At 43.2% G+C, this 26,067-nt stretch overlaps 2 protein-coding genes across 3 annotated transcripts; one reads left to right on the top strand and one right to left on the bottom strand.

Annotated features, from left to right (window-relative positions):
* Window positions 1-1,255: 1,255 nt before the first annotated feature.
* hunk (hormonally up-regulated Neu-associated kinase) lies at window positions 1,256-13,892 on the bottom strand. Of its 2 annotated transcripts, none has more exons than XM_049593127.1 (9): window positions 13,741-13,892; window positions 7,706-7,998; window positions 6,913-6,968; window positions 6,430-6,565; window positions 6,192-6,319; window positions 5,021-5,147; window positions 4,710-4,878; window positions 4,355-4,517; window positions 1,256-3,454 (listed from the first exon to the last, which is right to left on the bottom strand). In XM_049593127.1, the coding sequence occupies exons 2-9, from the start codon at window positions 7,909-7,911 to the stop codon at window positions 2,706-2,708; spliced, it is 1,734 nt and encodes a 577-aa protein (XP_049449084.1). In that variant the 5' UTR covers window positions 7,912-7,998; window positions 13,741-13,892; the 3' UTR covers window positions 1,256-2,705. The 2 variants fall into 2 exon arrangements, with proteins under 2 accessions (XP_049449084.1, XP_049449082.1); XM_049593125.1 differs by lacking the exon at window positions 13,741-13,892 and adding an exon at window positions 10,657-11,460.
* A 106-nt stretch (window positions 13,893-13,998) lies between these two features.
* scaf4a (SR-related CTD-associated factor 4a) lies at window positions 13,999-25,862 on the top strand. Its single transcript, XM_049593124.1, has 19 exons — window positions 13,999-14,168; window positions 15,976-16,059; window positions 16,195-16,239; window positions 16,334-16,495; window positions 16,609-16,741; window positions 17,013-17,149; window positions 17,280-17,456; window positions 17,560-17,645; window positions 17,772-17,856; window positions 18,143-18,319; window positions 19,298-19,371; window positions 19,523-19,713; window positions 19,924-20,024; window positions 20,173-20,286; window positions 20,388-20,544; window positions 20,919-21,046; window positions 21,348-21,501; window positions 21,941-22,096; window positions 22,218-25,862. The coding sequence occupies exons 1-19, from the start codon at window positions 14,139-14,141 to the stop codon at window positions 23,393-23,395; spliced, it is 3,369 nt and encodes a 1,122-aa protein (XP_049449081.1). The 5' UTR covers window positions 13,999-14,138; the 3' UTR covers window positions 23,396-25,862.
* The last annotated feature ends 205 nt before the right edge of the window (window positions 25,863-26,067 follow it).

The following is a 26,067-nucleotide window of genomic DNA, read 5'->3' as shown; positions in this document are numbered from 1 at the left end:
TTTATTTTATTACAGTTAACTAAAATGTTTTTTCACAACTTAAGTTGTTTCAGTCAATTTAGGTAGTGTTCATGTTAGCTAGTGTTTTAGAGTTAACTAAAACACCCTTGCTCCATGGCAGTCTTGTGAAGTAGTTACCAAATGTTGTATTCCCCGTCACTATGCCTCCTGGATATGTTGTTAATATGGATATGTTTCTTACAAAATAATCATCTGTAGAGGGATTTATAACAAGAGGTGGTTTTCTGAGCTCCACTCTGTCAGTAGTTAATATTTTGTGTGTCTGTGTGTGTATGTGTGTACACACCGACTACAGGTGTCACCAGAGCAGCACTGAACACTACAGGTATTTCCTGTAAATGCCCCGTGGTGAACAGTATCCTTTCGCTCAGCGCTGTGCTTAAGCCATAGTATAACATGGTTTGTCTCCGCGGACCGCCCAGGGGTTTTTGACTAACCGTCCGCCTGTTTTTGATAAACAAAAGGCTCCGGCTCTAATGCATTTTTGAGCCACTCTTGCCCCGTGGCTTTTATCAGCTTAGCCACGCTGCTTTAATCGCACGGCCCTGTTTGTGTTTGTCTCAGAGCTCTGGTGATCCTCCTTCTTTGTCTCGTCAGGCCAGTGTCACCCAAAGAGGTTTATGATGGGGGGGCCACAGCTGAGTAGATTAGTGTCTACAGTATGTGAGTGTGTGAAGAGGGAGGGGTTGTAGTGTGTGTGTGTGTGTATGAGTCCTAAGGATCCTTCAGCTGTTCCAAGGGTGTTTTTCTTTTTTTACTCACCACAGGTGTCCTGAGGGAAATGTATATGGTATGTGAGACAAGTGGCACATTGAAGTTGTAAAGTAGTGTAGACCCTTTCGTGGCAGAGAGGCCAAATTTCATGAAGTGCTCCCGCAGCTGAGAGCTTTAGGAATAAAGTATACGCCTCAGGCTATGTAAATTATACATAAATTAACAAGAATGTTGGAGTCTGTGGATTATTGTGGAATTACTTGCTTAATTATAGTAATTTAAGTTTATTAATGCTGTATTTTTTCAGCTAATCTAAAAGCTGTACATTGGCATGTCTGCACATGTCGCATATGAAGCCAGACAGTAAGCAGGTGCATTTGAAAGACCAGACAGACACATAATGGATTCAGTATAAATATTTAAAATACTTTATACAGCATAGAAATCTCTTGACACTCAAACAAAACCATCCATTACAAAATCTTACAAAAGACCCCCCCCCTCCCTCCCTCCAGTCAGTATCAATCTCAGTATCAACCAGAAAAAAAGGTACAAAGACGTTAATTCCAAATGGTGACAGTACAGTTCGACTCGTGAAACATTGCATGCAACTTTTTCATTTGGACAGGAAGAGATTCTACAGTATCGTAACAGTGAGGAGCCTCATGTGCCTGTGGAAGTTTTTAGTCAAATCGTTTCATAAAGTGTTTAAGACGTGAAAAAACGTCAAACATTTTTACAATCCCGCCGCACAGAACAGCCTAAGTGACAGGAACACGGGAGTCATACTGTTATTTACAAGCACAATTTTCACATTACTCTCAGAAGAGCTCTTGGCAAATACTCGTCATTGCGGTTTAACACTTAAGACTATTGCACAAACTACAGCATTAAGACAAAAGGAAGTGAATTATTTTCATGGGTGTTACGTGATCCTCCCACCTTCATAGCCTCAGCCTTCTGCGAGGTTCATAAGTTTCATAAGGCTTTTGATGCTGTATTTTTTTTAACTTTTTTTTTTTCTTTTTCTTCAAAACCGACTATGAACAGGCAGTGAGAAAGTCGTAACTAAGACTTTGACAGTTTCCCTGTGGGTTGTAGAGGTGATGTAACACTTGTATATAAAAAGTTATAGCTGTGAATTATTATCAGTGTTGAGTGATAGTTTATGAGAACGCTATAAAAAGTGACTCTGCTCTTTGTACCTACTTATATTTCGGTGCGTTGATTCTAATGGCACTAACGCTCAGACACTGCAACACTGTGGCAAAATCCACACAAGCATGTCACAATCGACTGCTGTTCTAAACATTAATGTATGAATAATGCAGTGAGGTAAGAGATGGTAAACACCGTTGTTACTACAGGTTTTGGTATTTAAGAATAGTGCAGTGAGCTTCTTCATCCAGTCAGCAGTGAGGATACAGTGCCAGCTGGCTGGAAGTCAGTGGGTATCTTTCGAGAGTGTTTTCACAGAGACAAAACATTTATACACGTAGTTAGGGTTAGGGTAAGAGTTGGGGTCTGTTAGCTGGTGTGAATCAGTCTGCGGCTCAATTAGTAACCAGTTACAGCAATATTACATAAGAGAGTATCTCTTAACTCAGTCTATAATACAGTGTTTAATGTGTGTGCATGTGTGTGTGTGTCTGTTACGTGATGTCCTATGTCCACTCCGTATCTAGGCCACGGCAAGGTTTAGTCATTGCTCAAATCTCATCCTCTCTGCGTCACCACCTCTTATTACATAATGAGAGCGGTAACAAGAGAGACAATATTTTATCACCCAAATCTTTTTTTTCTTTTTTTTTTCTTTTTAAGTCATGTCGTGAAAAGTGGCTCAGTTTCAATAAAGGGACAGTTCACAGTTCAGAAGGCCGCTCTGGAAGACCTCTCCAACTTACAGAAAATGTTGAGAGGGGCCTTGAGTTCAGTCTGTCTTTCTTTCATTTTTTTTTGTCGTGTACCCCTCAGCAGAGGGTCTTGAGTGCACCTGAAGCGCAGAGGAGAGTCTGCATGGGGTAGGGAGGTGGGGACACTACTTCCTCCACGACCTGTTCAGGCCGAAAGGAGAACGGCTGCAGCTGGACCTTCTTCTTTAGGATCTGTCCTATTCCCATAGAGGGGAACTTGCTGCGGTGCGTCGGGCTGTCGGGATCGCTGCTGCCGCTGTTGGAGGGAGGACTGAATGCTGAGGTGGGGTTGAGGGGACTGAAGGCGGACTTCGGAGGGCTAAAAGCAGAGCTGCCTGGGGGGCTACCTACAGTGCTCGGGGGGCTACCGCTAGTGTCAGAAGAGCCGCCCCAATCTGACGAGATGCTTTTCTTGGGCTGCGGGTTGACAATGAGGACGGGAGGACTGGGGATTGTGGCCTTCTTCAAGTAAGAGGAGTCGGGCTGGAAGGCAGAGACGTGGCGGGGCGGGGAAAGAGTCCCGTTGGTCAGCTTGTACCAGGGTGAGGCAGGGGTGTCTTCAATTTGCTCGGCTTTGGAGAGGGAGCCGAAGGAATGCATGCCAATCGGTGACGGTGCCGGTGGGGCAGGTATGTTGTGTTCTGGACTCGTGTTGACTTGCGGGAGAGTGGCCAAGCGTCTCCGTTGCTGCGGGGTGTTGGAAAAGAGAGGCTGGATCTCCAGGTATTCCATGGAGGAAGAGGCGACGGTGCCAGGTGGTGCCAGGGGTGAGTTACGATGGCCACCAGTTATGGCACGCAATAGACCTGAGGAGGAAATGAGAAGCATTGTTAAATTCTTGAAATACTGTAACATCAAGTAATATTAGTGTTTGCTTAACTCGCTGTATGAAAGAACTGCAGCTTCTCTGAATACTCTTGGCTGACTGCCCTGAGTCTATATGTCATGTCAGTGAGGCTGTTCTGTACCTCTCACAGACATAAGTATCTGACAGCATTTAACAAGCTAGTGTAAAGGTACAAGAACATTCTGTAACAGAGACCAGCCCATCCTGACATGCTGGATCTGGAACACCCTATAGGCTTTCTATATAATACTTAAAGGCAAATGAGGAGAGTGAAAGGAACTTAGGCCAAGCTTTGCCCCAGGTCCTTGTCTGTCATGTGTAAGCTTCCTCTTAAAGGAATGTGATCTCACAGACTCCATGGAGTTGCAACCACCTATCACTACTTTGTTAAAAATCCCAGACCCAGTGTGAAGGAATTGAATCACATAATGCTTCTGTGTTTAATTCCAAATAATACATTTACTTCTGTGCTATAGTTTCTTGGTCATTTCATCTGACTGCTAACAGGTAAATTTTATGCAAAAAGTGTTGGTGTGATCGCCCTACGATTGACTGACAACTTGTCCCAGATGTTTCCTCTCAGATGGATGGATGGATGGGTGGGTAGTTGAACGGATGGACAGACAAACAATGGATGGATGGATGGAAGGAGTGGATGGACGGACAGATGACTGGGTAACTACGTATGTGTGAAGAACATGCATGCTCAGTCAACCTACCCTGTATGAATAAAGGTAAATAAAATAAAAAAGAATAAATAAAATCATACTTTAAAAACAAATATTCTCGTTATCTTTTTTTTTTTTTTTTTTTTTTTACAAATCTGCCCAAGTGGTTTTGCACTGCACCGATCCCTCACCTGTTCTGTGTTTCTTCTCCTTGCTGGGTCCCTTGGCAACAGCAAGGTAGACAGGGGTCTGCTTGGGTGGGATGGTGAGCTTGTCGACGTGCTTCCTCCACTGTGTCTGAAAGTATTCGCTCTTCTGCTTTTCACCTTTCTTTTTTTCTTGGAACTGCATCTCCTAAAGGAAAAGGGGCAGGTCGGACATTACATAAACCCAAAGCATTTGACAAACCTGTTGTTACGTAGCCCCATAATTATTACTCCCCTGTAACACTCTTCACGCGAAGAAACTAAATAAAGATGTCAATGCGAAATTCTTTGGAATTTTAGCTTAGACACGGAACAGGTGTGACAGCGAGGATCTCCTTACCCTGTACTCTTTAGAGAGTCTCTTCATTTTCTTGTTGAGGAGGAAGTAGACAGCCAGAGTGTGGCAGGCGCGGTTAGTGAGGACAGCGCTCAGCACCTCGCTGTGCTTGTAGCTCATTTTCTCCGTCATATGCAGCAACACTGTGTGGTTTATTTCCTCAATGTGGATCCTAAACACAGAGCAACAACATTACTGCTTTGTCTTTATATTGAATGTGAAAATATTTCTGTAATAAAAAAGATCCGAAACAAACAGCCAATAATAAACTAAAACAGATGACATATTGCTGCAAAATATGTGTGTGAGTCTACCTGTTAAGGTACGGTGCCCCTGTGTTCTTGTTGGCCAGCTGTAGCCAGGAATCAGCCATCACCTGATGGATATTGGGACGTTTGTTGGGATCTGGCTCAAGAAGCTTCTTCAGAAGACAGATGGCAGCTGAGACACAGAGAGGGAGAATAAATATTCATAAGCTGCCACTAACACTCAACTCGCTGCATAACGATGAACGTTTTCCAAAACTGAAACATGTTTTTACATTACGTGTTTTTCTTAAGAAATGTCACTTGCTTTTGCAGTTGACAACTATGGGAATAAACATTATTATTGCCTAATTTCTCTACTTCCCAAGCACACCCCTGAACTGTTTCCGATGACTAAGCTGAAGCAGAGGTACAAGTTTCGCAATCCCTTTGCCACAGTGCACTTAGCCACTGACAACAAACTTGGCCTTTATCCTCTCATCCGGTTGCATTTCTGTCATTGCATAAGACTGATGGGATGACACATTTATGTCATTAGCTCGGTTAATAGTTACTTACATAACTAGGTTAAGCCACTGCATACTGGTATTAGAGTGACGCTGTTGTGACAGGTGTAGCGACTGTGGTATGAGTAACGCCACTTCCAGAGAAGCATATGCACACACGCCTGTGTTCCCGTGAAAATTATTTCCCCATGATGCTTCACACAACACTCTCAGTAATAAACAAGTACTCTGAGGCAGGTACCATTATTTTTATTGCTCCATTAATCTTTTCTACGCAGTGCTAGCAATGTAACAGTAAGGTTAGATAAAACCTATGGCTAATTCTGAACAAACACAATAGCAGTTGGGTTAATGCACTTGCTTGCTTGCACTCTGCCGGCATGTTTCCTTTGTTGTACAATTGGGCATACACTGAGAATCTCACAGGTGAATAACTTCCATCGGCCTTTCTTTGCCGGAATTTCAACATTCTTTTTCTCACATGCAATCATAACCTGGAATTATCTTGTTTAAATGCAGTATATATTTAGACTCCACACTCATATCAGTTTTATCCTGAGGGGTGATTACAGTGAATTGTGAGTGTCTGAGTGGGCATGGAAGTGCGCCTAACTGAAGACGGATTTATGGATTCGTCTTTTCTTTGCCGTAGAGGAACACCTTGTCATCTGTGATTTATCACACAGCCGGGCCTTCGTGCGATCAGTATTCACCTGTGGAGAGCGAGGGAGGTAGAGGGTTCATCTCCTTGTCCACCATCTTCTGGTGCAGGGCTCGGAGACTGAAGGGCTCCACAGTGAACGGCAGAGTCCCGGTCAACATCGCATACATGTTCACACCACTGGAATATCAAAAACACACAATTCAGCACAGGGTGCACTTGTGAAATAAACAAATATATTAAAATAAGCTAATAATTTGCAACATTTTAAATAAAGAGAATACACTTACATGGACCAGACATCCACCTTCGGCCCGTACTTCTTCCTGGAGAGCAGCTCTGGAGCGGCATAAGCCGGACTTCCACACTGGGTGCTGAAAGGGTCTGAGTATCCCAAGATGCCTGCGCAGTTACTGAGGCCAAAATCTGAGGGACGGAAGAGGTAGGGGCTAAGTGTTGTCTCTGGGTTTATTACTGTCTTTTCAGCTCACTCATTAAACAAGTCGCCCCCATCACAGCGTTACACACACAAACAGAAACAGATTAGCACTATGGTGAGAGCTTGTAAAGGTTTTAACAAGATATTTAATTGCTCTTAGCTCCTCGCCACATGTGGGACACTGTGACACTCTGCATGTCCCACTCCAACTGAGAAAAATCTTTTCATTACTGTAAAGTAACTGCCATCAAAGGCCTCCTTTTATTAACTGCTTGAACATTATTCTTGTCCTCTGCTGTGAGAAAGTTTATAAATGTAAGAGCGCTTACGTTACCTATGAGCTTTATGTTGTCCTGCTCATCCAACAGGAGGTTTTCTATCTTGAGATCCCTGTAAGACAAAGAGTGATTGTTTACATTAGATTGCTTATCTAAGCCACGAATCATCATACAATGCACAAGCAGGAGAGGTCAGCCCCCCCACCCCCCCAATGTGGGTCACGCTGGCTGATTTTCAGGGTCTATTGTGTGCGTCCAGATCCTCCTCAGTCCTAGAAATCCTGTTATACAGTTATCTACATAGGCCATCTCACCATGATAGGAATTTAGTTCCCAGGCTCTGAGCGACAAAGAATTGAATTTTCCCGGGAAGATGTGAACTTTATATCTGAAATTTGATTTAGATGCACTTGTTTTTTTTTTTTATCCCTAAATCAAATCACACATTTTTATTATACGATGTAACAGTATTTATAGGATGCACTGAAATTCAGCTGTTGTATAAACCTTTTTTTAAAATCGTATATCACTTTAAAGAAATTTGCAGCCACTCTCTTGGGAACCTCTTAAAGCGTGGCAAATATGGTTATTTGTGGATTAACAGTAATGTGCACAATACGGACTTAACCCACACTTGGAGAAAGAGGATCATGTCTGACTCAGAGATCTTCAAGTCGCTTTAACCCATAAACAGCACAAAGCTCTCTGAGCTATGGATGGCAAACTGTCAATATTTATTTAAGCATATATTCAAATTCTGCTTTAACGCTGTAGAACAATATGTTCTCGCTTCTTTTTTTCCCTTTCCCTCCCTGCATTTGTGTGCAATATTTATTTATTTATTTTTACCTGTGCACCACACCCGCCCTGTGCAGATGCTCGACGGCCAGCACCAACTGCCTGATGTACTTCTGAGTCTCCCGCTCGTCTAGGCGTTTCTTGTCGTAGATGCGGTTCATGAGGTTCCCCCCTGGACACAGCTCCATCACCAGGTAGTAGCTGTTCTCTGTCTCCAGGATGTCCAGCAGCTGCGTGATGTTGGGGTGGCGGATCATCTGCTGGATGTGGCCCTCCCTCCGCAGGTTCTTGGTCACATACGAGTCCTTCTTGGCCTTCCGCTTGTCGATCACCTTCACCGCCACCTGGAGAAATTCAGACAGGAGGGAGAAAAAGATAAGAGGTGATGAACTAAGCACTAGTGCGCTGCTGTGTCTTGGAGAGAGGGTTTTGGAGAGTTGTAGTGTAACAGGTGACAAGCTTCTCAGTCTCCATTGCAGGGTATAACTCGACACTGACCTCTCCCTCACAGCTGCTCCCTATGTGGGGCAACCCAGGCACTATAGGGCCCTGAGGCTGCAGGAGGGGGAGGCATGTGTGTGTGTTGGAGGGGTTACTGAACCATCATAAACTGGGTGAAAAGCAAATGTTACCCTATCTGTTGGGAAGGCGCCAAAGCCAAATGGACAGCTGATATTCCCCCATTTGCCACAGAGTTAAGTTGCAGCTCATGTGAGGAGAGGCAACAAATGTAGAAAGCAGAGGCTGAAATAGGGCTCAATTTTGGTGTAGAATTAACAGACTGAGGAGTTTTTTTCTTTAATAACTCATCCTAGCATCTTCTCTGTGTGTTTCTCTGCCCTTGTGTCTCACTGAAGAAGAAACCAGCAGTGTCCTCATAAAAGCCACAGAACATGTCTTTTACGACAAACACTCCCCCTCGTAGCTAATTACATTCAATAACGCACCCATCTACTTTATTTCATCCTTTGCCCGTGTCTCCTTGTATCCCGTCTAGACTGGGTTCAAGAGCATGGCTACCATGCACAGCAAATCATCTCAAGGAGAGCCCACAGACATGGAAAGGCATGACCGGTGAAACTAATCACCATATCCATTTAATGAAATGGTGAGGGCCAAAGTGGTTGTGTGTGCGTCTTCTCTTTCTTCTGTCCTTCAGCTTGTCTTTCTCTTTTACTTTCGTCCTTTCATCTCTGATAATTGATTCACCTCTGAAAAACCTTTTTACAGCTGCTAATTAAACCTGGCTGAATGTGTGTGTGTGTGAGTGTGTGTGGAGCTGTCACAATACAGTAATAGATGGTCCATGTTTACGCCAGGCAGTGTGGATAAGAGAGGGGGTGTAGGGTATGTATGTGCAGGGGGATGGGGGACTGTATTTACAGTAGGCTGGTCTATATGTGGAGAGGGGGGGGGGGGGGTTGGGTGGGGTGGGTATAGAGGAGGAGGGGTGTGCCCAGCCAGGGGGCTTCTGGGGGATTCAGTTGTTTATCAGGCACCCCTCAGACAGAAAAGGGGGGAGGTGGGGGGAAGTATGGAGGGGAAAGTGGGTTACAGACATCAAAAACACATATATGACCTCCCTAGCCCCCTGACCATGACAGCACCATCTCTCACCTCTCCTCACTTTCAGACCCCCTGCCTGTACACACACACACACACACCCTCATCCCTGCATCCACTGACTTTCTAGTGATGCTAAAAAAAAAGGATGTGGGAGTCCTCCTGTACTGTATATCCTTTCCCCCCTGACTACCCTTTTACTTGTATAAACTCACTGCCCTCTGCTCCCTCCCAGCGCCTGTTGGACCCTGAATGAGTGAGGGAGTGTAAGGAGAGGGAGAGCATGTGCTGTGCTTGGTTGTGTGATTGCCAGCGTTTGCATCATCCTCAACAAAGAGAGAGAAGGGAAGAGGAGAGGAGCGCTTTCTTTGCTCCTCACAGCAACAGAATGGGAGGGAGGGGGACACACAGATACAGGATGAGGTAATATTTAATATGCATTAATATGCTAAATATGGGTTTCACATATTTTGTTGTACATATACACAAACAAGGCATGGGTCTACATGTAAGGACACATAAGGAAAAGGGGGGTTCTTGTTTTCCAATATGCAAATACACTGGCTGCCCCTCAAAACAGCCTGGAGAGACAAAGGCAACCAGTGGCCAATGGTGGCCCATATCAAAGCCCTGCGCTGGCGGAATCATAATGAGGCTGAAGCCCATTTATCAACGACATGATTTCATATGCAAGTAGCAGCTCTGCTTTCTCATAGGCCGGCCAATTTGCCTCTCTGTCCCTATCACAGGCTTGCGCGCCCACAGCGGTGAGATCACCACCACCAGCAGACAAAGGAGAGGTTCAGGAAAAAGCCACAGAGCGCACAACTATCCAACACATGTTAGGGAAAAAAGCAGCTCTGTCTCTCCCTCACACACACACAAAAAGTAAATATTGTCAGTGGAGCTTGGCTAGAAAACAAGCCCTGCTGAGTCTAACAGCTGGTGGTGCCGCATGAGCTCATTAACAAAGCTTCGCATTGCAAACAGGGCTGATCACTTTCTCTGAGGAAGCTGAGAACTTATTGGATAGGCATGTTGCAATAATCATAATGTATAGCTGGACTGTCATTATAAACAAGTGAGGCGTTTTTCTTGGTGCAGGCATGTGCCAAGTGACAGCTGACACTGTCTTCTGAAATGAAATTTTAAACCAGATCACCATGCTGCATGCCACTCACGATCTTAAATGTTAAAACATAGGATATAACGGTCATGACAAGTTTTCCAAAAGACAAAAAAAGTTTTTTTTCCATCAAAAGTTCTTTTTACGCAAAAATTACGCATGCGTAAAACTAAATTAATTGAAATTTTAAATTCTAATTTAACCATGTGAAAGGATCAAACAATGTATTTAAATAAAGCCAAGGGATACTAAATATATTGCACACAGTTTAACCCAAAAATCCTGTTGCTTTTCCACTCTCACGCAGTCTTACCTTCTCTCCAGTCAAGGCATGGAGACCTTCTCTAACTTTGGCGAACGATCCTTCTCCCAGCTTCCTCCCAATCAAATAGTTCCCGACCCGCTTGGTGTGGTAAAAGTTCTTGAGGATGTCCGCTGCAGGACTGCATGAAGCCGGGAGGATGTTGTCATTCCCGGCACTACTTGGGGTTTTACCCTCATATAACCCGTGGCTGTTGTCTACTACCATGTCGCTGTCTGCAACTGGCATCACAGCTCCCTTGTCAAATGTCCCCTTTTAAACAAGGGAGAAAAATTACGCAGCTCGTCCCCTCACCCACCTTCAAGGCGGGTATTAAATGCTTAACGTCCGGTAAGGTGCGTTAACTCCGGTCTGCCTGCGTCTTGCCCCTAATAACAAATTAAGGGAACCGCAGCTTGCGCCACCTGCTCGCTCAAAGCATCCAGTGAGCGCACTCAGCAGGTTCCGAGACAAGTCTTGATTAGTGTATCGGCTTACACTGAAATGACACAGTCGAAGAAAAATATGTCAGACTCAATCATGGAAAGTTATTAACTGACGCAACCTGGCTTAATACTTGTGAGGGTTTAAAAAAATCTGTGGCTCATTCAGAGGTAGGCTCTTAATCAGCGTCCCTGCTCCACACATGAACGTCTCCTGAATAGTCTGCGTGCAGGCAGCGTGTTTTCAGTTTGAACTGACTTTACCGGTCATATGTGTGGGCGTTTCTTAGTGAGAGGGTGGGAAAAAAAAAAGACAGGGGTAATATTCAATCCAATCAGCGCAGGCGGGCGGAGCACATGTGAGAACAAGGGGTACAACTCCACCCGGTACCGCTGCCCACCGTTTCGCATGGTGCGCTCTGACTGTACACGGCTATGAACAAAGAGTACATTTGTAGCCGGAAGAGAGAGACAGCAACACTGTCACTATCAATATTTATTTAAAAAAAAAATCCTGCAACATGATTGCTGGACGTCTGCGTCTTAATTGTAGTGTTAGGTTTATTTGGGTAGAGCTTTGCGTAAAGGATCCACATCTTGATACCATGTGCTGTGCACCACGCAGCCCTACAATCACACCGGCATAGAGCTGTGCATATTGTGTCAATAAATTATCATAAATAAATGTAAGAAACTTTAAGTTTTATGTGAGATGCACAATGTAATACTATGTTTTCCTTGTGTTACTGATTGTTGCTGAACTTGGAGTTCTGCCAGCGTAAAGTTCCACGGCAGACAAAGGCGCATCTTCCTTATCGCTCATTGAGGTGTTCACTGGCCTAATTATTATGGTGTTTGTCACTCAGAGGAGAGCACCTGCAGGGAGGGGCAACAGTTTCAGACATATTTTTCTTCCTGTATTTAGCTGTTGCACAGGTTAATCTAACATAACATGATTATCTGTTTTACTGTGCATAGTGTCATAAAAATGACAGTGACACCCAACAGTATAATTAAAACCAATAGAACAGCTCTGCAATAACAACCACCAATGTTGTTTTTGTAGTCTGTCAGAGAGGTGGTTGTTCAACCCTTCCAGTAGTGTGTAATATTTCTGCATCAAATTCCATCCCATAGGCCCATACAGGTGTGCTCTCCTCTGTTCACACCTTATATGGATTCCTAGAAGGAGAGAGAAGAATACAGCTGCACATACAGTTTGACTTGCCTGGTGGACCATGCTTTCTAGACACTAAACCAGACACCCAGACATGGAACCAAAAGTGTAAGTATACCTCCATCTACTGGAGTCATTTTGTACTGCAAGAAGATACAGTCAGGCCTTCTACTTGAGACATGAGAAGGCATACATGAAGAACTTTTTCAGTTTTCATTTTCTTCATACTTTTGTAAAATACGACTTAAAGCAAGTAGTTGTGTGGCTAAGCCCTTGGAGTTTAACAGTAACCTGTAAAATAAAGTTACTCTGAGCTTGGAACCATCCATGAAGGGGGCAAACAGGAATTATTTAATGATGTAGAGATACCTGGAAATGTTACTCATATAAATTCATTATTATTTATAAATTTTGAGAGGAATCACACCACTAAATTTCAATATTACTCCTAAGCTTTGTGATCCGGAAAACTTTAAAGCAGGGGTGTCAAACATACAGCCTGTGGGCCAAAACCGGGGACCAATCTAGCCCACTGGATGACCTGCACACCTAATATTGGTGCACTAGTGAAGTCCAAAATGTGTCAGGTTTCAGGAGCAGGTTGTTAAAAAGTGACTATTCTACTAGGCTACATATTAAGTGCCACTTAAGAGGCTTTTCCACCCTGACCAGAATACAGCTCTCTGAACACAATGAATCCTTAATGTAGTCATATTTAAAGATATTAAACATTATATAAAAAATGTCAGTCGGCAGCTTCAGTACAAAATAATCTGTATCGTCTTAAAACAATATTGGGGGAACCCTCTTACTAAGGCACTGCCAAAACTTTAGATTTGTAAAAGGTTTGTAAGGCAGGGGATAACTTCACCTGATTCCTCAATAGCTTCCACTGTAGATTGGTGTGTTCTGATACCAGCATTATTACACAGAAGTGGAAATGTATGGGAAAATGGACGTTATGGCAGTGATTAGTGAAGTGGCTGAATGTGGACACACTGAGACGTACAGTGGAAACTGCACTTGTTTTTCTTCAGACATCTCAGGCTGTTCATCATCTGTTTTGTGAATGGATATTTTCAGAATGTACTTCTTCACACTAAAAGGGAGGGAAACATTTGAAAGGGTTGTTATTCATATGTTATTATGTAGTGGTTTTACGGGTCTGGTCCACTCGAGATCAAATCGGGCTGTATGTGGCCCATGAACCAAAATGAGTTTGACATCCTTGCTTTAAAGGTTGATGTATATTGCTCAGTCTTCATCTCAGAAACAACAGGTGATGGCAAGAGTAGGAATTCCCACTTTGTTTGTGTACCACAGTACTAATACTTCTAATAGTAGTAGAAGTAGTATTTCAATCTTATCCGTCATATAGTACTCAAGCATAATAACAGGGACTGATATTTGAGAGTTAATATAGTAAATATAGGCTAATATTGCATGTGCAGTCTGCTGTATGTGCACTGTAGCTACCTGATGGGCGCCTGAAGACGACTTGGGTCGTTGCCATGACGACAATGCAAAGAGCACGAGAGAAGCAGAGAGCAGCCCAAAGCTAATCTTTGTCTAGAGCATAGAGAGTTAAATCAACGACATCTATGAGGACACTCCGTGGACAGCCCTGTCCCCTGCCCTGTCCACGTGTTTTCAGTCCCTGCAGCACTTCTCCGCCACCTTGTGGACAAAACCTAGCACAACAGAATCGAATCCCATCATGCTTTGCTGTGCCCGCCGACCTGAGAGCTACCGATGCTAGGCTAACAGTCGTTAGCTACCGGGAGCGGACATGTTGTACCGACCCTTCCTCGAAAAATCATCGCCGTAAGCGGGGAATCGGGAGTTTAGGGAAAGGCTCGGAGCGTTGGGCAATCATGGACGCCGTCAACGCCTTTAACCACGAGGTAAGCTGCTCTCAGGGCTCGCTGAGACCCTGAAGTCACCGAGTCTGGCGGTGCTGGTCATGGTGCTGTGTTGCTGTGGAGCTAACCAAGCAGGACTGACCAGTGGGCCTGCTCGGCGAGCTAGCTGGACATGTCCGTCTTACCTGGCTTAGGGCTAACTGAGTTAGTGTTTGTGTTGTAGCTACACCTGCAGCGCAAGTAATGTTGGTGCTAAACAAACGTTAGGGCTTTCTGCTAACTAAATTAGCAAGCTATCGCAGCGGTAGCCACTCCACTTTGGTTCTAGTAACCTTGCACAAAGTTCGTAAGACTAACGTTTACGTTAACGTTAGCTCGTAAGAGCATGGTTACCAACATAGGTGTTGTTAACAATGCTACAGGCAAACACACTATCCTCTTGTTGTCACGCTGCAAGCTTACAATCATAATCGCTTCAGTGATATACTCAGCCTCTGTTTGACCATAAGATGCCAGGCTCAGTCACAGTAGGGCCTGAAGACTCATGGTTGATGCCAGATCTGAAGACAGGTCAGGATATCTGTTGGTGTTTCTGATTAATCTTGCTTCTGCTGAAAAACTAGCTTTTAACCTTTGAATACAACAGGTACAGGGGCAGGGCCCACTGAGACTGAGTGAAAACACAAACCTGTAATCATAGCATATCTAGATTGTCCTGATACTTCTGTGTTGCACCAAATCATTAACATTATAACCCCATGGCACTTTGAATAGCATTTTCTGGTAATTATTGGAAACTGTATTGCACTTTCAATAGCCGTTTCTGTCTGGCACAAAAACAGAAATAATACGTTATGCAAACATGACATATATGTCACTGTATACTTCCCACACTTGTTAAATAAGCAAATATGTACAACAGTTATGTCCAAATAAATTTCTCTCAGACACTAAACCATTTTATTTATCTCAGACTGAGTAAAGCAACAGCCCCATGAACCACACAGCCATTAAGATGCTTTAGCATCCTTTAAAGCAGACACCCATCGACTCTGTATGGTTCATCTCAAATTCTTTGCACTGTAAAGACTGTATCCTGTGTTGACCTTTTTGATCCTCATTTCAAAACAGTCAGAATCTATCACTGTAGGATTGCTTTTAACGTGAATTTTAATTGTTGATTAGTCTGTCAGTTATTTCCTCTATTAATCAATTACTACTTGGTTCGGCTATGACATGTCAGGAAATGGTGAAAAATGTTGGTATGTGTCTTAAAGCTCAAGATGGCATCCTCAAATGTCTTGTTTGTAATTGTGAAGGAATTGTGAATTTCTGTTTTACAAAACCACACAAGAGTTTCAAGTGTGTCTGTGTAGCAGATGGAAAATGAAAGTGTTGAACAATAGAAACAAGCAAAGATTTCATGCATTCACTGTGTTTTGAGGTAGAAGCACTGTAACACCAAAGCTTTTATCCCTATGCCTCCATCAAAGAGTACTCAACGATACAACAGTCACTCAGGATACAGAGGCAGTGAAAAAGTGCATAGTCCACTTAACCACAGTCTCAGCATTCAGATCATTTGTTGCAAAAATGAAAGATCAGGAATCCAATTAATAAATCAAATGTTATCATTAACCAGTGTTAAATGATGATAAACATTTTAAGACTGTGATATTTATTGTGTAAAGCTTATAATATTAGGTATAATATCATGTTTTATTTTGGATATCAAGAGCAATGGAGTAGAAAGGATTGGTGTCACCTCTGAAACCCTCCAAGCACTGCCCTCTCTGTTATTTTATTTTTTTCTCCCATCTCACTCCTCTGTTATCTACTCTGTCTCTAGTTATTCTCGTTGATGGACTCCAAGCCCCCAATCTCACGGGCAAAGATGATCTCCATCACCAAATCAGCCATCAAAGCTATGAAAGTAAGAATGAGTTTGGCATTCCTTCGGTTCGAGAGTTAATTCTGTTTATTTGAACAATATTCTTTGTATCACACCCCTTATTTTCTGAGCCTTTATCTAGACAATAACTTGCTCACTTGGTTCTCTCTTTATTAGCTCTACAAACATGTGGTCCAGATTGTGGAAAAGTTTATCAAAAAGGTGAGACGAGCCTGTCTTAATTCAGTTAAAACCCATTTTTAACTCACGGAACATGAATAAACCCAAATCTGCTTTCTCCTTCTGCTGTCTCCAGTGTAAGCCTGAGTACAAGGTAGCGGGCCTGTATGTGGTGGATTCCATTGTTAGGCAGTCCAGACACCAGTTTGGAACAGACAAGGACGTGTTTGGCCCAAGATTCACCAAAAACATAACAGGAACCTTTGAGAACCTTTGCCTTTGCCCAGTAGAGGACAGGGTAAGAAAAAAATCAATGTGATGAAAATTGTGGGCTGTAGTGTCACTTAAATCGGCTCCATTGTTATTCTCTCTCCTTCACTTGTTTCCTTGCTGTCTTATTTTCCTTTGTAGAGTAAGATTGTGCGGGTGTTGAACCTGTGGCAGAAGAATGGCGTGTTTAAGATTGAGGTTATTCAGCCCCTCTTGGACATGGCCGCCGGCTCTAGCAGTGCAGCTGCACCCTATACAGGCTCAGATGACCCAGGTAATGTGTGTGTTTGTAGACATGATGCAGTAGTGGTTACTGTAAGTCCATGATGCTGTTTTTAAATTTTGATCATTTCAAGTTCCTGCTGTTACATTTACTAGTGAAAATAATCTTTGTTTGCTTAGAGGAGAAATTTGTAAATTACCCTTTTAAATTTATATTGCAGAAAAAAAATGTTGATATGCTGAACTATCTGTGAGTGAATCTGGCGTTCGAAGGTGTCTGTGTGCTGCTGACACACACGTTCATGCTGTGTCTCTTCCCTCAGGTTCATCTCCACCTCCAGCCAAAGAGCCAGTTACTGCGGTAACGGCAAACTCCACCATGACATCCACTGCTCAGCTGCAAAACTCCGATGCCTTTGCTGCTGTGGCACAGCTCTTCCAGTCCACACAGGGTCAGCAGGTGTGTGTGCACCAGTGCAGACTGGCATTAGCTTAGACCTCAGTCATTTTGATTGTATTATCTTTACTTGCACTTCTCTTAGACTCTCACTAACAACTCTTCTTTCACTCTTTGTCACTGGGATTTTCAGCTTCAACAAATGCTCCAGAACTTTCAGCAGCAGCCAGCGAAGCCTGACACCAACACTCAGCCTCCTGTCCCTACTGTTCAAACACAGGCCCCGAACGTCACTACTGGCATGGGCATGGTCGCCCCACAACCACCTCTGCCCACCCAAGCCACCCAGCAGATGACAGCCTTTGATAAGGTGGCAGTGTGTTTTTTTGCATATGGCATCAACAGTTATGTTAAATGACAGTAAAAACATCATAATTTGTGCACTTTATACATAACCTCTCTCTTTCTATTAGACATTGCTGGACCGGTTTGATTATGATGATGAACCAGAAGTTGGAGAAGAAACAAAGAAGGATGAAATGTCATCACAAGCCTCCTTGTAAGCCCCTGATTTATTACATATAACACAGCAGCTCTGCTCTGCCAAGAAGTGGGAAGCTCTTTTGGATTTTTGCAAAATGAACTAAAAGCTGTGAAGCTAATGGGGATATTTTTATCATCACAGTATGCAGCAGCCTCCAGCCTTCCCACAGCACATGGAGCACTTTAAACCACCGATGATTAACATGTTGCAAGACCTCTCACAACAGGTAAGAAGCGTAATCATTTCCTGTTATAAAATAACTGATCCTCCGTTGAATTCTCCGATACTTGTTTTCTTTTAGCTTCTCTGTTTTTACTTTAAACTTTAACATGCTATCAAATTTAAGTTTCTAATCACTATAGCTATTGTACATTATGTTACAATAACAGAGTTTCAGTACTTTATGTAGGCAGGGACACATTTCTGTCTGTCAAATTGATTTTATGTTTTACATTTACATTTGTAAAACCGTGTGGTATGTGCACAATATTAATTCCAGTTGTCTTTTTTAGGCTCCTCTCCCTCCCAATGGCCAGCTCCAGGGCTATGGTCTACCTCCAGGACAAAGCTTCCCAGTTATGATGCCTCCCATAGGGCAGGCTGTGCCAGGGCAGACCCTCCCTGGTTCTACTGGGCCTCCAGGCTTCCCAGTAGTATTCCCTCCCCACAGTGCCGCTCAGCAACAACAGGTAGACTTAACAACACACAGGATATGTAAAATCTAACTAGCTGTTTTTAGGTAAATTAAGTTGGCAAAGAAAGTTTTGCCAATTTGCATTAAAATTGAAATCTAATGCCAGAAATTTGGAAAACAGCCTAATATGGCTAAAAGTGCATGCTTAACTGAAGTGAAAGATTAAGGCCCTGATCACACCAAAGGCGTTTTAGCAGCTGAAGGCGCCTTTTTGTAATTTTTGCAATTGTTTTTAATTTGTTTTTTCCGTTGTGAAGCACCTCACGTTTCTACGCTCGTTTTTGCCAGGGCGCTCTGAGCACCCCAAGATGAAAAAACATCAACTCAAATCAGAAAATGCCCTGCGTCATCTCTCTTTTTCGTCATCTTTTTTCCCCATTGTCCAATCGGATGACTTTATAGGTGGTGGGTCTTCTGTGGTAGTCGCAATATCACGTTTATAGTTGGTAAATAATACAGGAGAAACTGGTGGTAGCGTTTGCCTGATAACCAGAGCTATACAGCCTGACGATAGATAGCAGGTTGGCAAACTGCCCCCGAGGCATCCTAAAATATGCCTGGAAACGACCATCATCGAGGCAAAGCTCCTGGACCAGCTGGTTGTACTTGCCGTAATCCACTCTCTTTTTTTAGGGTCTCATGTACCCACACAGATCTCTGTTTCCCTGTGCCCAACAAACTATTTGCTGACAGTCTCTCACCCTCCACCAGAGCTACAGCAAGTACCCTCTGCCTCAACATTTTAAGAACTAGATACTAATTACTGTCAAATAAGTGAAATAAATAAATAAACGGTAGATTGATTACACAGGAAGGTTAGAATAAGGAAGTGAGCAAGTCGTTACCTGGCAACAATAACAAGGCGCAGCAAACTTTTTTTTTCTCTAGTGGTATTTAATTTAAAAAAAACAAAACAAAAAAAATTTAAATGTATAATTTGCACATAATCATGTCTTTTCCCAAAATATATCAGGATTTGTCAATGGATGCGGACCGTTCAGCAATGAGAGATGGCAGACATGGTCGACGGTCAAACTCAGGCTCCAGGTAAGCATCTGAGATGTTATGTGTCAAACTAAGTTTCCATCTCGCCACTGTGATTAATCCTCTACCAGTAATTTTGTTTTATGCAGAAAAGTGGCAGTGCATATTTGTCGTGAACATATCATGAGTTTCAATGTCTGTTCTTTCTCTCCAGGTCTCCAAAGCGGAGGAGGTCACGGTCTAATTCCCGTACACGACGATCCAGACACAGGCGATCACGCTCGCGTTCCAGAGACCGCCGTCACCATTCCCCACGCTCTCGCTCGCAGGAACGCCGGGAGAGAGAGAAGGAGAGAGAGCGGCGACAGAAAGGCCTCCCACCACCCAAAAGCGAGACACTAAGCAGTGAGTCATAATCTATTTATGGTCATAGTTGTTCTCGTAGGTAGACATGGACCTGAAATCATCTGTTATGTGTGTGTAGTGTGTTTTTTGGTAGTTTAATAAAATTGCTGTCACTGGGTTCCTCAAAAAAAAAAAAAAAAAAAAAATCTAAGTATTGCATATATTTTAGCATTCCTTAGTTCTTGTTCATGTTTTCTGTCTGCTTTGCAGTTTGCAGTACAACTCTCTGGGTGGGCCAGTTGGACAAGAGAACGCAACAGCAAGATGTTGCCTGTTTACTGGAGGAGTTTGGGCAGATAGAGTCCATCAATGTAAGTGGATTTATATTGATCAGACACATTGATTCAACTGTGGCCATGTCCTGTGTTTGTAACAGTGACATTTGTATTTGCTCATCCAAAAATAAAAACTGCAGATTTTTTTCTTCACCTGTCCGCTTGTCTTCCTCCTCTTCTGAAGATGATCCCTCCACGTGGCTGTGCCTATATTGTCATGATACATAGGCAAGATGCCTTCAGGGCCCTGCAGAAGCTCAGTAGGGGAACTCACAAAGTGAACCAGAAAGCCATCAAGGTGAGTGAGCAACACAGACAGCTGCTTAGTACAGCAAATAAAAAACAAAACTGAGAATTGTCTTATTGAATTAAGAATTGTGTTTGTTTATTTCTTGACAGATTGCTTGGGCTTTGAACAAAGGCATTAAGTCTGAATTTAAGCAGTACTGGGATGTGGAGATGGGTGTCACCTACATACCTTGGTCTAAAATCAAAGAGTCTCAGGTGGAGGAGCTAAAAGAAGGAGGAATACTGGATGTAGACACCTTATCACCTGGTAAAAACTCTGACAGGCACAAACACATGAGCATATCATACAAACAAGTTATGATATATAATCCCACCACAAGAAGTTTATATGGGAAGTTCACTTAGTAGGGCTGTAGTCAGGGCGACCAAAGTGTGTCAGGTGAAAAAATGCTGCACTTTGAAAGCGCTCCAGCGCTCCCAGTATGGCCTTATCAGAAGAGCTGCTGGCATTTTCAGCTGGCAATAAAACACTATGGTGGACAAAGCCTTATTACAGTAGGACAGGAGCCTATTGACCAATCAGTTGACCAACAAAGCAGTGTACGTCCTACCAGTTAGTCACACAGTTTGATCTGTCAGAGCCAAAAATGTCAAGTCTGAATTGTTTCTGTGTTTTTCCAGAGTGGATTGGTGTGAGGAAGACTCTCGGTCTGCAGGAGGAGCTCACCCACAACGGCCGTTCAGAGCCACAGCAGCCTGAGGAACCACAAGTATTACCTTTGGCTGCCGCAGCTCCTCCTCCTGCACAGGTTAACAACAGCTACAACATGTTACTAGTATAAATGAAATGGAGATAAAACTTGCTGTGATTGAGAGTATGCCTGCTGTTTTTCAACAATCTATGCAAATGGTAGATAAGTATGGATGCAACATTGGAAATAGTATGACTAGCTGGTAAAACAGCTGGTCCATAACTACATTAGAATAGATAAGTTAGCTTAGATAGGATGATTTTATGATGATTTTTGTTCAAGGTGTGTCACTGTGTCACTGGAAAGTATAGCACCTTTTCACTTGACATCTGCAATAAATTCATGTAAATGTTCCCAGGTTCCTCCAATGCAGCAGCCAATGGTTGGTGTGGGTTCTCTCCAGCCTCCTGTGTTTCCTGGTCCAATAGGCATGCCCCCGCCTTCCTTCCCTCCAGGCGTCCCCCCTCCTCCTTTCATCAGACCTGGCTTCAACCCCATGCAGATGCCTCCAGGTAGCGCCTCCCTTAGCTGACATCAAAACATTTCTCACATGCTTTCATTCAATTTCTCTCTCTCGTCTCTCTCGTGCGTATTCTTGAATGAGTATCAGGACTGAAAGCAAGATGTAGTATTTTGTGTCTCTTTGTGTGTTTATCTGGCTCAGGAGAATCATCGCAAGTAATGATAGAAAACTTGAAATAGGACAAAATGTTGTCTTGAGCCATAATACTAAGGGGGGCAAGAATGCAAACACAAAACACTGCTGTTTTAACTTGTTTTTAGTCTCAGCATAAAGTCCTGTTGCCAGTCCGTTTTGCTCTTACACAAACAATTCACACCAGTCCTTCTTTTTAGGAGGTATCATGCAGTTGTTAAGTCCATGCGGACTGACAGTTGCCACACCAGCCCAAACAAACTAAATCCTAACTCCTTTCACCCTTCCTCTCCCAGGTTTCCCTCCCCCAGGTGCCATGCCTCTCGGTCCCCCACCTCCCTCCAAAGGTGGCATTGAAGACCCGCCTCTGGACCCAGCGGGTCTGGGCCACAGGAAAAATGACGAGGTCCCGGAGGGTCCCAACATTTTCAACAACCAGATGGGACCTATGGGTCAGTCTGTCTTCCTCTCTGAGCTTTCTCCAAAGTGACATGTTGTTTCTCAGTCTGCTCTTTTGCTTTTGGGTAGTTAGCAAAGTTGAGTTAAATTTATTTGTATGTGTTTCCCCATCAGGTAACCAGTTAGGTGTACCTCCAGGTGCACTTCCAGGTTCTCTCCCAGGTGGTCCTCCAGGGAACATCCAACCCCCTTCTGGTGGTCTGCTTGGTGCACGACCAGGTATAATCCCACTCCAGCGTCCTCCGGTTCCCCCACCACCACACATGCAGCGTTTCCCTCCACCTCACGGCCCACGACCCCCTCACCCCAACATGCCACCTATGCCCCCGCAGATGATACCCAGAGGGCCACACCCTCAAATGATGCACCATGACCCTCCTCCACCTAAAGGAGGCTTTGGGCTGCTCCCTCCCCACAATATGAGGGCTCCTTTCCTTCCACATGGGCATGGCCCTCCTCCTCAAGGTCCTCCTCCTCCTTTTATCAGACCAGGGGTACCACGGGGCCTCGACGGGCCAGAAGAAATGGATAGCCGACCATTCAGGGGAGACAGGCCTGGATTCAGGGACCGAGAGCCAGAGAGGGACAGGGAGTGGGATCGAGATCGAGACAGGGATAGAGAGAGGGATCGAGGTTTTGGAGGTGGAAGGCGTCCATTTGGTGATGGAGGAAGGGGTGGAGGTGGTGATAGGATGGATGGGAGGGACAGGCTCGGAGGCTGGCAGGAAGACGGAGGAGATCACCGAGGAGGAGGATGGGAGAGAGACAGAGATCGGGATAGAGACCGCGATCGAGACAGAGACCGAGACAGACGGGACTGGAGGGAAAGGCGGAACAGCCTGGATAGCGACAGGGAGCGAGGGAGGGGTGATGATGCGGATAGAGAGCGGGGGAGGGGAGAGGGAGGAGGAGGAGGAGGAGGAAGAGGAAGAGGAGAAGGAGGGAGTCGAGACAGAGGGAGAGGAGCTGAAGGAAAGGAAGGGGAAAGGCCGAGGCGGTCAGAACGGCGAGAGAGGACCACGCGGTGGGACAGAGATGATCGATTGGCCGAACTGGAAAAAATGGACAGATTTCGGACCTCGAACAGCACAGAGCAACCTCGACTGACTCCTGTGGTTACCACAGAAAGCAGTGAAGAACCAAGTGTGGAGGCTTCTGAAAAGAAGGCAGAATCTGAACTTTTATCTCCGTCCCCAGGGGTTACTACTGCTGCAGGAGAGCCAAAGCCCTCTGAGCCCTCACCTTCAGCTCAAAGTGAGCCCACAGAAACTAAACAGGAAGCAGAATCATAGACTGGCTCACTGCTGCTCCTTCAGCCAGAGACTGCTGTGAACCACTCAAAGATTTAAAAAAAAAAAAAAAAAAAAGTGGGTTTTTTTTTTCACTATGAGTCAGCCTCAACTCCTGGCATATGAATTCTAGCTCGTCACAGTTTGTCAGTTGGTAATTGACAGTTTCTGGGCAGTATCACATCGCCGCAACAAACATCTCCCACACGTGTTGTCAAACGTAAAATGGTTGTTTTCTGGCATTTCGACTTATGGTCAAATTTGGCTTTGCATCTGTTTCTCAAAACACACGACCACATGAGAATCAGTATGGTAAAATTGCTGTAGTTAAATATTGGCTGTTAACTGTTTTTCCTGTAAGTCATAAGAATTATCGGAGTGCTTGCGTGTTAACTTAGCTCTGTCCATTTGAGGTTAATTTGATCTTAGCTTTTATGTTTTTACTCAAGTTGGTTTGCAGACGGAGAAAACGAATGACTTCTGTGACAAATTTATTTTTACGTCATTGCCTTATGTGTTTGATAGCAGGCACTCCCCAACACGATGAATATGTTCATTTTTTATTCTTTTTTTTAAATCTGCCAAAATGTCATGTCATACACTGAATATCTTCGCAAATAACTGATAATATAGGCACCATTGATTTTTCTCTGTTTTCATCTCGTCTTGTGTTTCATGTCGGCTCCTCATTGCGAGATCCTAGCCAGTAAGACACAGCTTTGATAAGACTACGGTGGCCTTAAAATCCACTCATGTTACTTGTAGGCGTTTAAACAGAGATAAAAACAAATTGTGAAAGACATGTTGGTAAATTACACACACAAATTGTTGACCTCTCCCTTTGAATAAGTCCCCACTTTTCACCCCTTGAACCACACTTTATTTCAGGCAGAATAAACCAGAGTATTGTCTCCATTCTTTAAGAAAACTCCACTCTCAGTACATGGTTTTTATTTAGGTTTTTATGTATTCCACTAGCACTGGGACTCTTAAAAACGTAGGACAGATTAGAAGCTGAGCTAACTCTCACAAGGTCTGTGAATCAGACTTGGTAGTCATATTTTACTGATAGCAGGAATTACACTCAATTCCTTGTGAAAAAAGTAACACTTAAGTCATTCATCACATTATTTAGGGAGTAAAGAATGCTTCACATTCTTTGACAATACTGTCTTATGTGTGCATATAATCATTTTGTTTGGTTACTAATATATTGGACAAAACAAACTGTTGTAGGGGACTCAAAACCAAGGACTTGAACTTTAACTCTGGCATAATCCAATTCATTTTGCTTAACAAACATTGTGACTGATGGGCTAAGAGGCATTTCAAGTAAGCCATTTCAACAAAACATACAGAAAAATTTAGAACAAAAGAAAGGGTACACCCAGGTGTATTGTGGCATATTTCCCTTGGAATATGTAGGAAGTAAAGAAATTTGGTGATGTTATATAAGTGGGCTTTGTTTCAGAAGTTTGAGTGATCTAGACAGATAATGGTACATTTATTTGCAAAGAAACAGACTTAACCAGGAGAGCTGTTCAAAAACTGCTGAACAAACAACATTTTTTTTGGTTAAATGGAATTTTATCCCGGTTTCTTTTAAATCGTCTGTTAGTCATTTTTTTTCCAAAACTAACATCTACATCAAAGAAGTAAAATTTAATTATAGGATGTGTGTAATCAGTTGTTTCTGTTGTCTAAAATTAACTAAATGTGTATATTTTTATTTTTCAGTTAGGGATAAAGAAGGACTTCTTGTAGATCCAACACAAAAGTAGTGCAATCCACAAAAAAATATGCAAAAATTCAGGTGCCAGCTTGGATTTTTGAACATTGTGTATACACAAGTTAGCAGGCAGACTTGCTAAGTTTCATGTTTATGGTGGTCTTTTCTTTTCCCGTGTGGGGAGGGAAGACAAGCTTTTTCGATTTGTCTCATGTACTGTATGTCAATCAAACACAGATATAAGTTAGTTTTGGCCATAAGAAATTACAAAATGTAACCCTGTAGCTGAATTCTGTGTTGACTTTGACACAACTGTCAAATTTAGTGTCTGTTTCACTGCAGACAGACTGCACCTGATATTAAGTCAGCATTTGAAGCCCAGATCCTACAAGCCCAGCTCTGTTCTTGAATAATTTCAATTTCACAGAGGCACCAAGGACAAAACTGAAGTGACGAAATGAAGAGTGTTGCCTGGGGCGCCCTGCTGTAAATACGCTTATTTCACTGACGATTTAAAGATGTAATGATAATTGTTGTTTATGATCTGTGATTAGTTTATCCGAGAGAAGCAAAATTGACTTGGAAGGAACAACAGAGGCCTCTTGCTTTAACGTTTTTTAACTCCTATTGGTTTAAAAGATGACAGATGTTTCTATGATTTGTTAAGAACTCAAAAGACATGGACATAAAATCTTCAATATTTCAGCCAGGGGAAATTGTTTTTAATAAAACTATTTTTGTACCAAATCATTTTGCTTGTTCGAATTATATTCCATGCTCAGCTGTTGGCACACATAATGGTCTCTTTTCATGCTAAACGCCCAATATTTACTTGTGATTTTGGATTAATTCTAAACCCTTTACCATCCAGGATGAGGAGGAAAACAGGTAAGCTTAATTGTCATTTGTTAAGTCTAAGTACTAGCACTATATTGGCCCCCATATT

The sequence above is a fragment of the Epinephelus fuscoguttatus genome, linkage group LG12 (genome assembly GCF_011397635.1).
Source record: "Epinephelus fuscoguttatus linkage group LG12, E.fuscoguttatus.final_Chr_v1".
Lineage (NCBI taxonomy): Eukaryota > Metazoa > Chordata > Actinopteri > Perciformes > Serranidae > Epinephelus > Epinephelus fuscoguttatus.
Note: the sequence above shows the minus strand (reverse complement) of the source record. Positions and strands in the feature narration are given on the sequence as shown.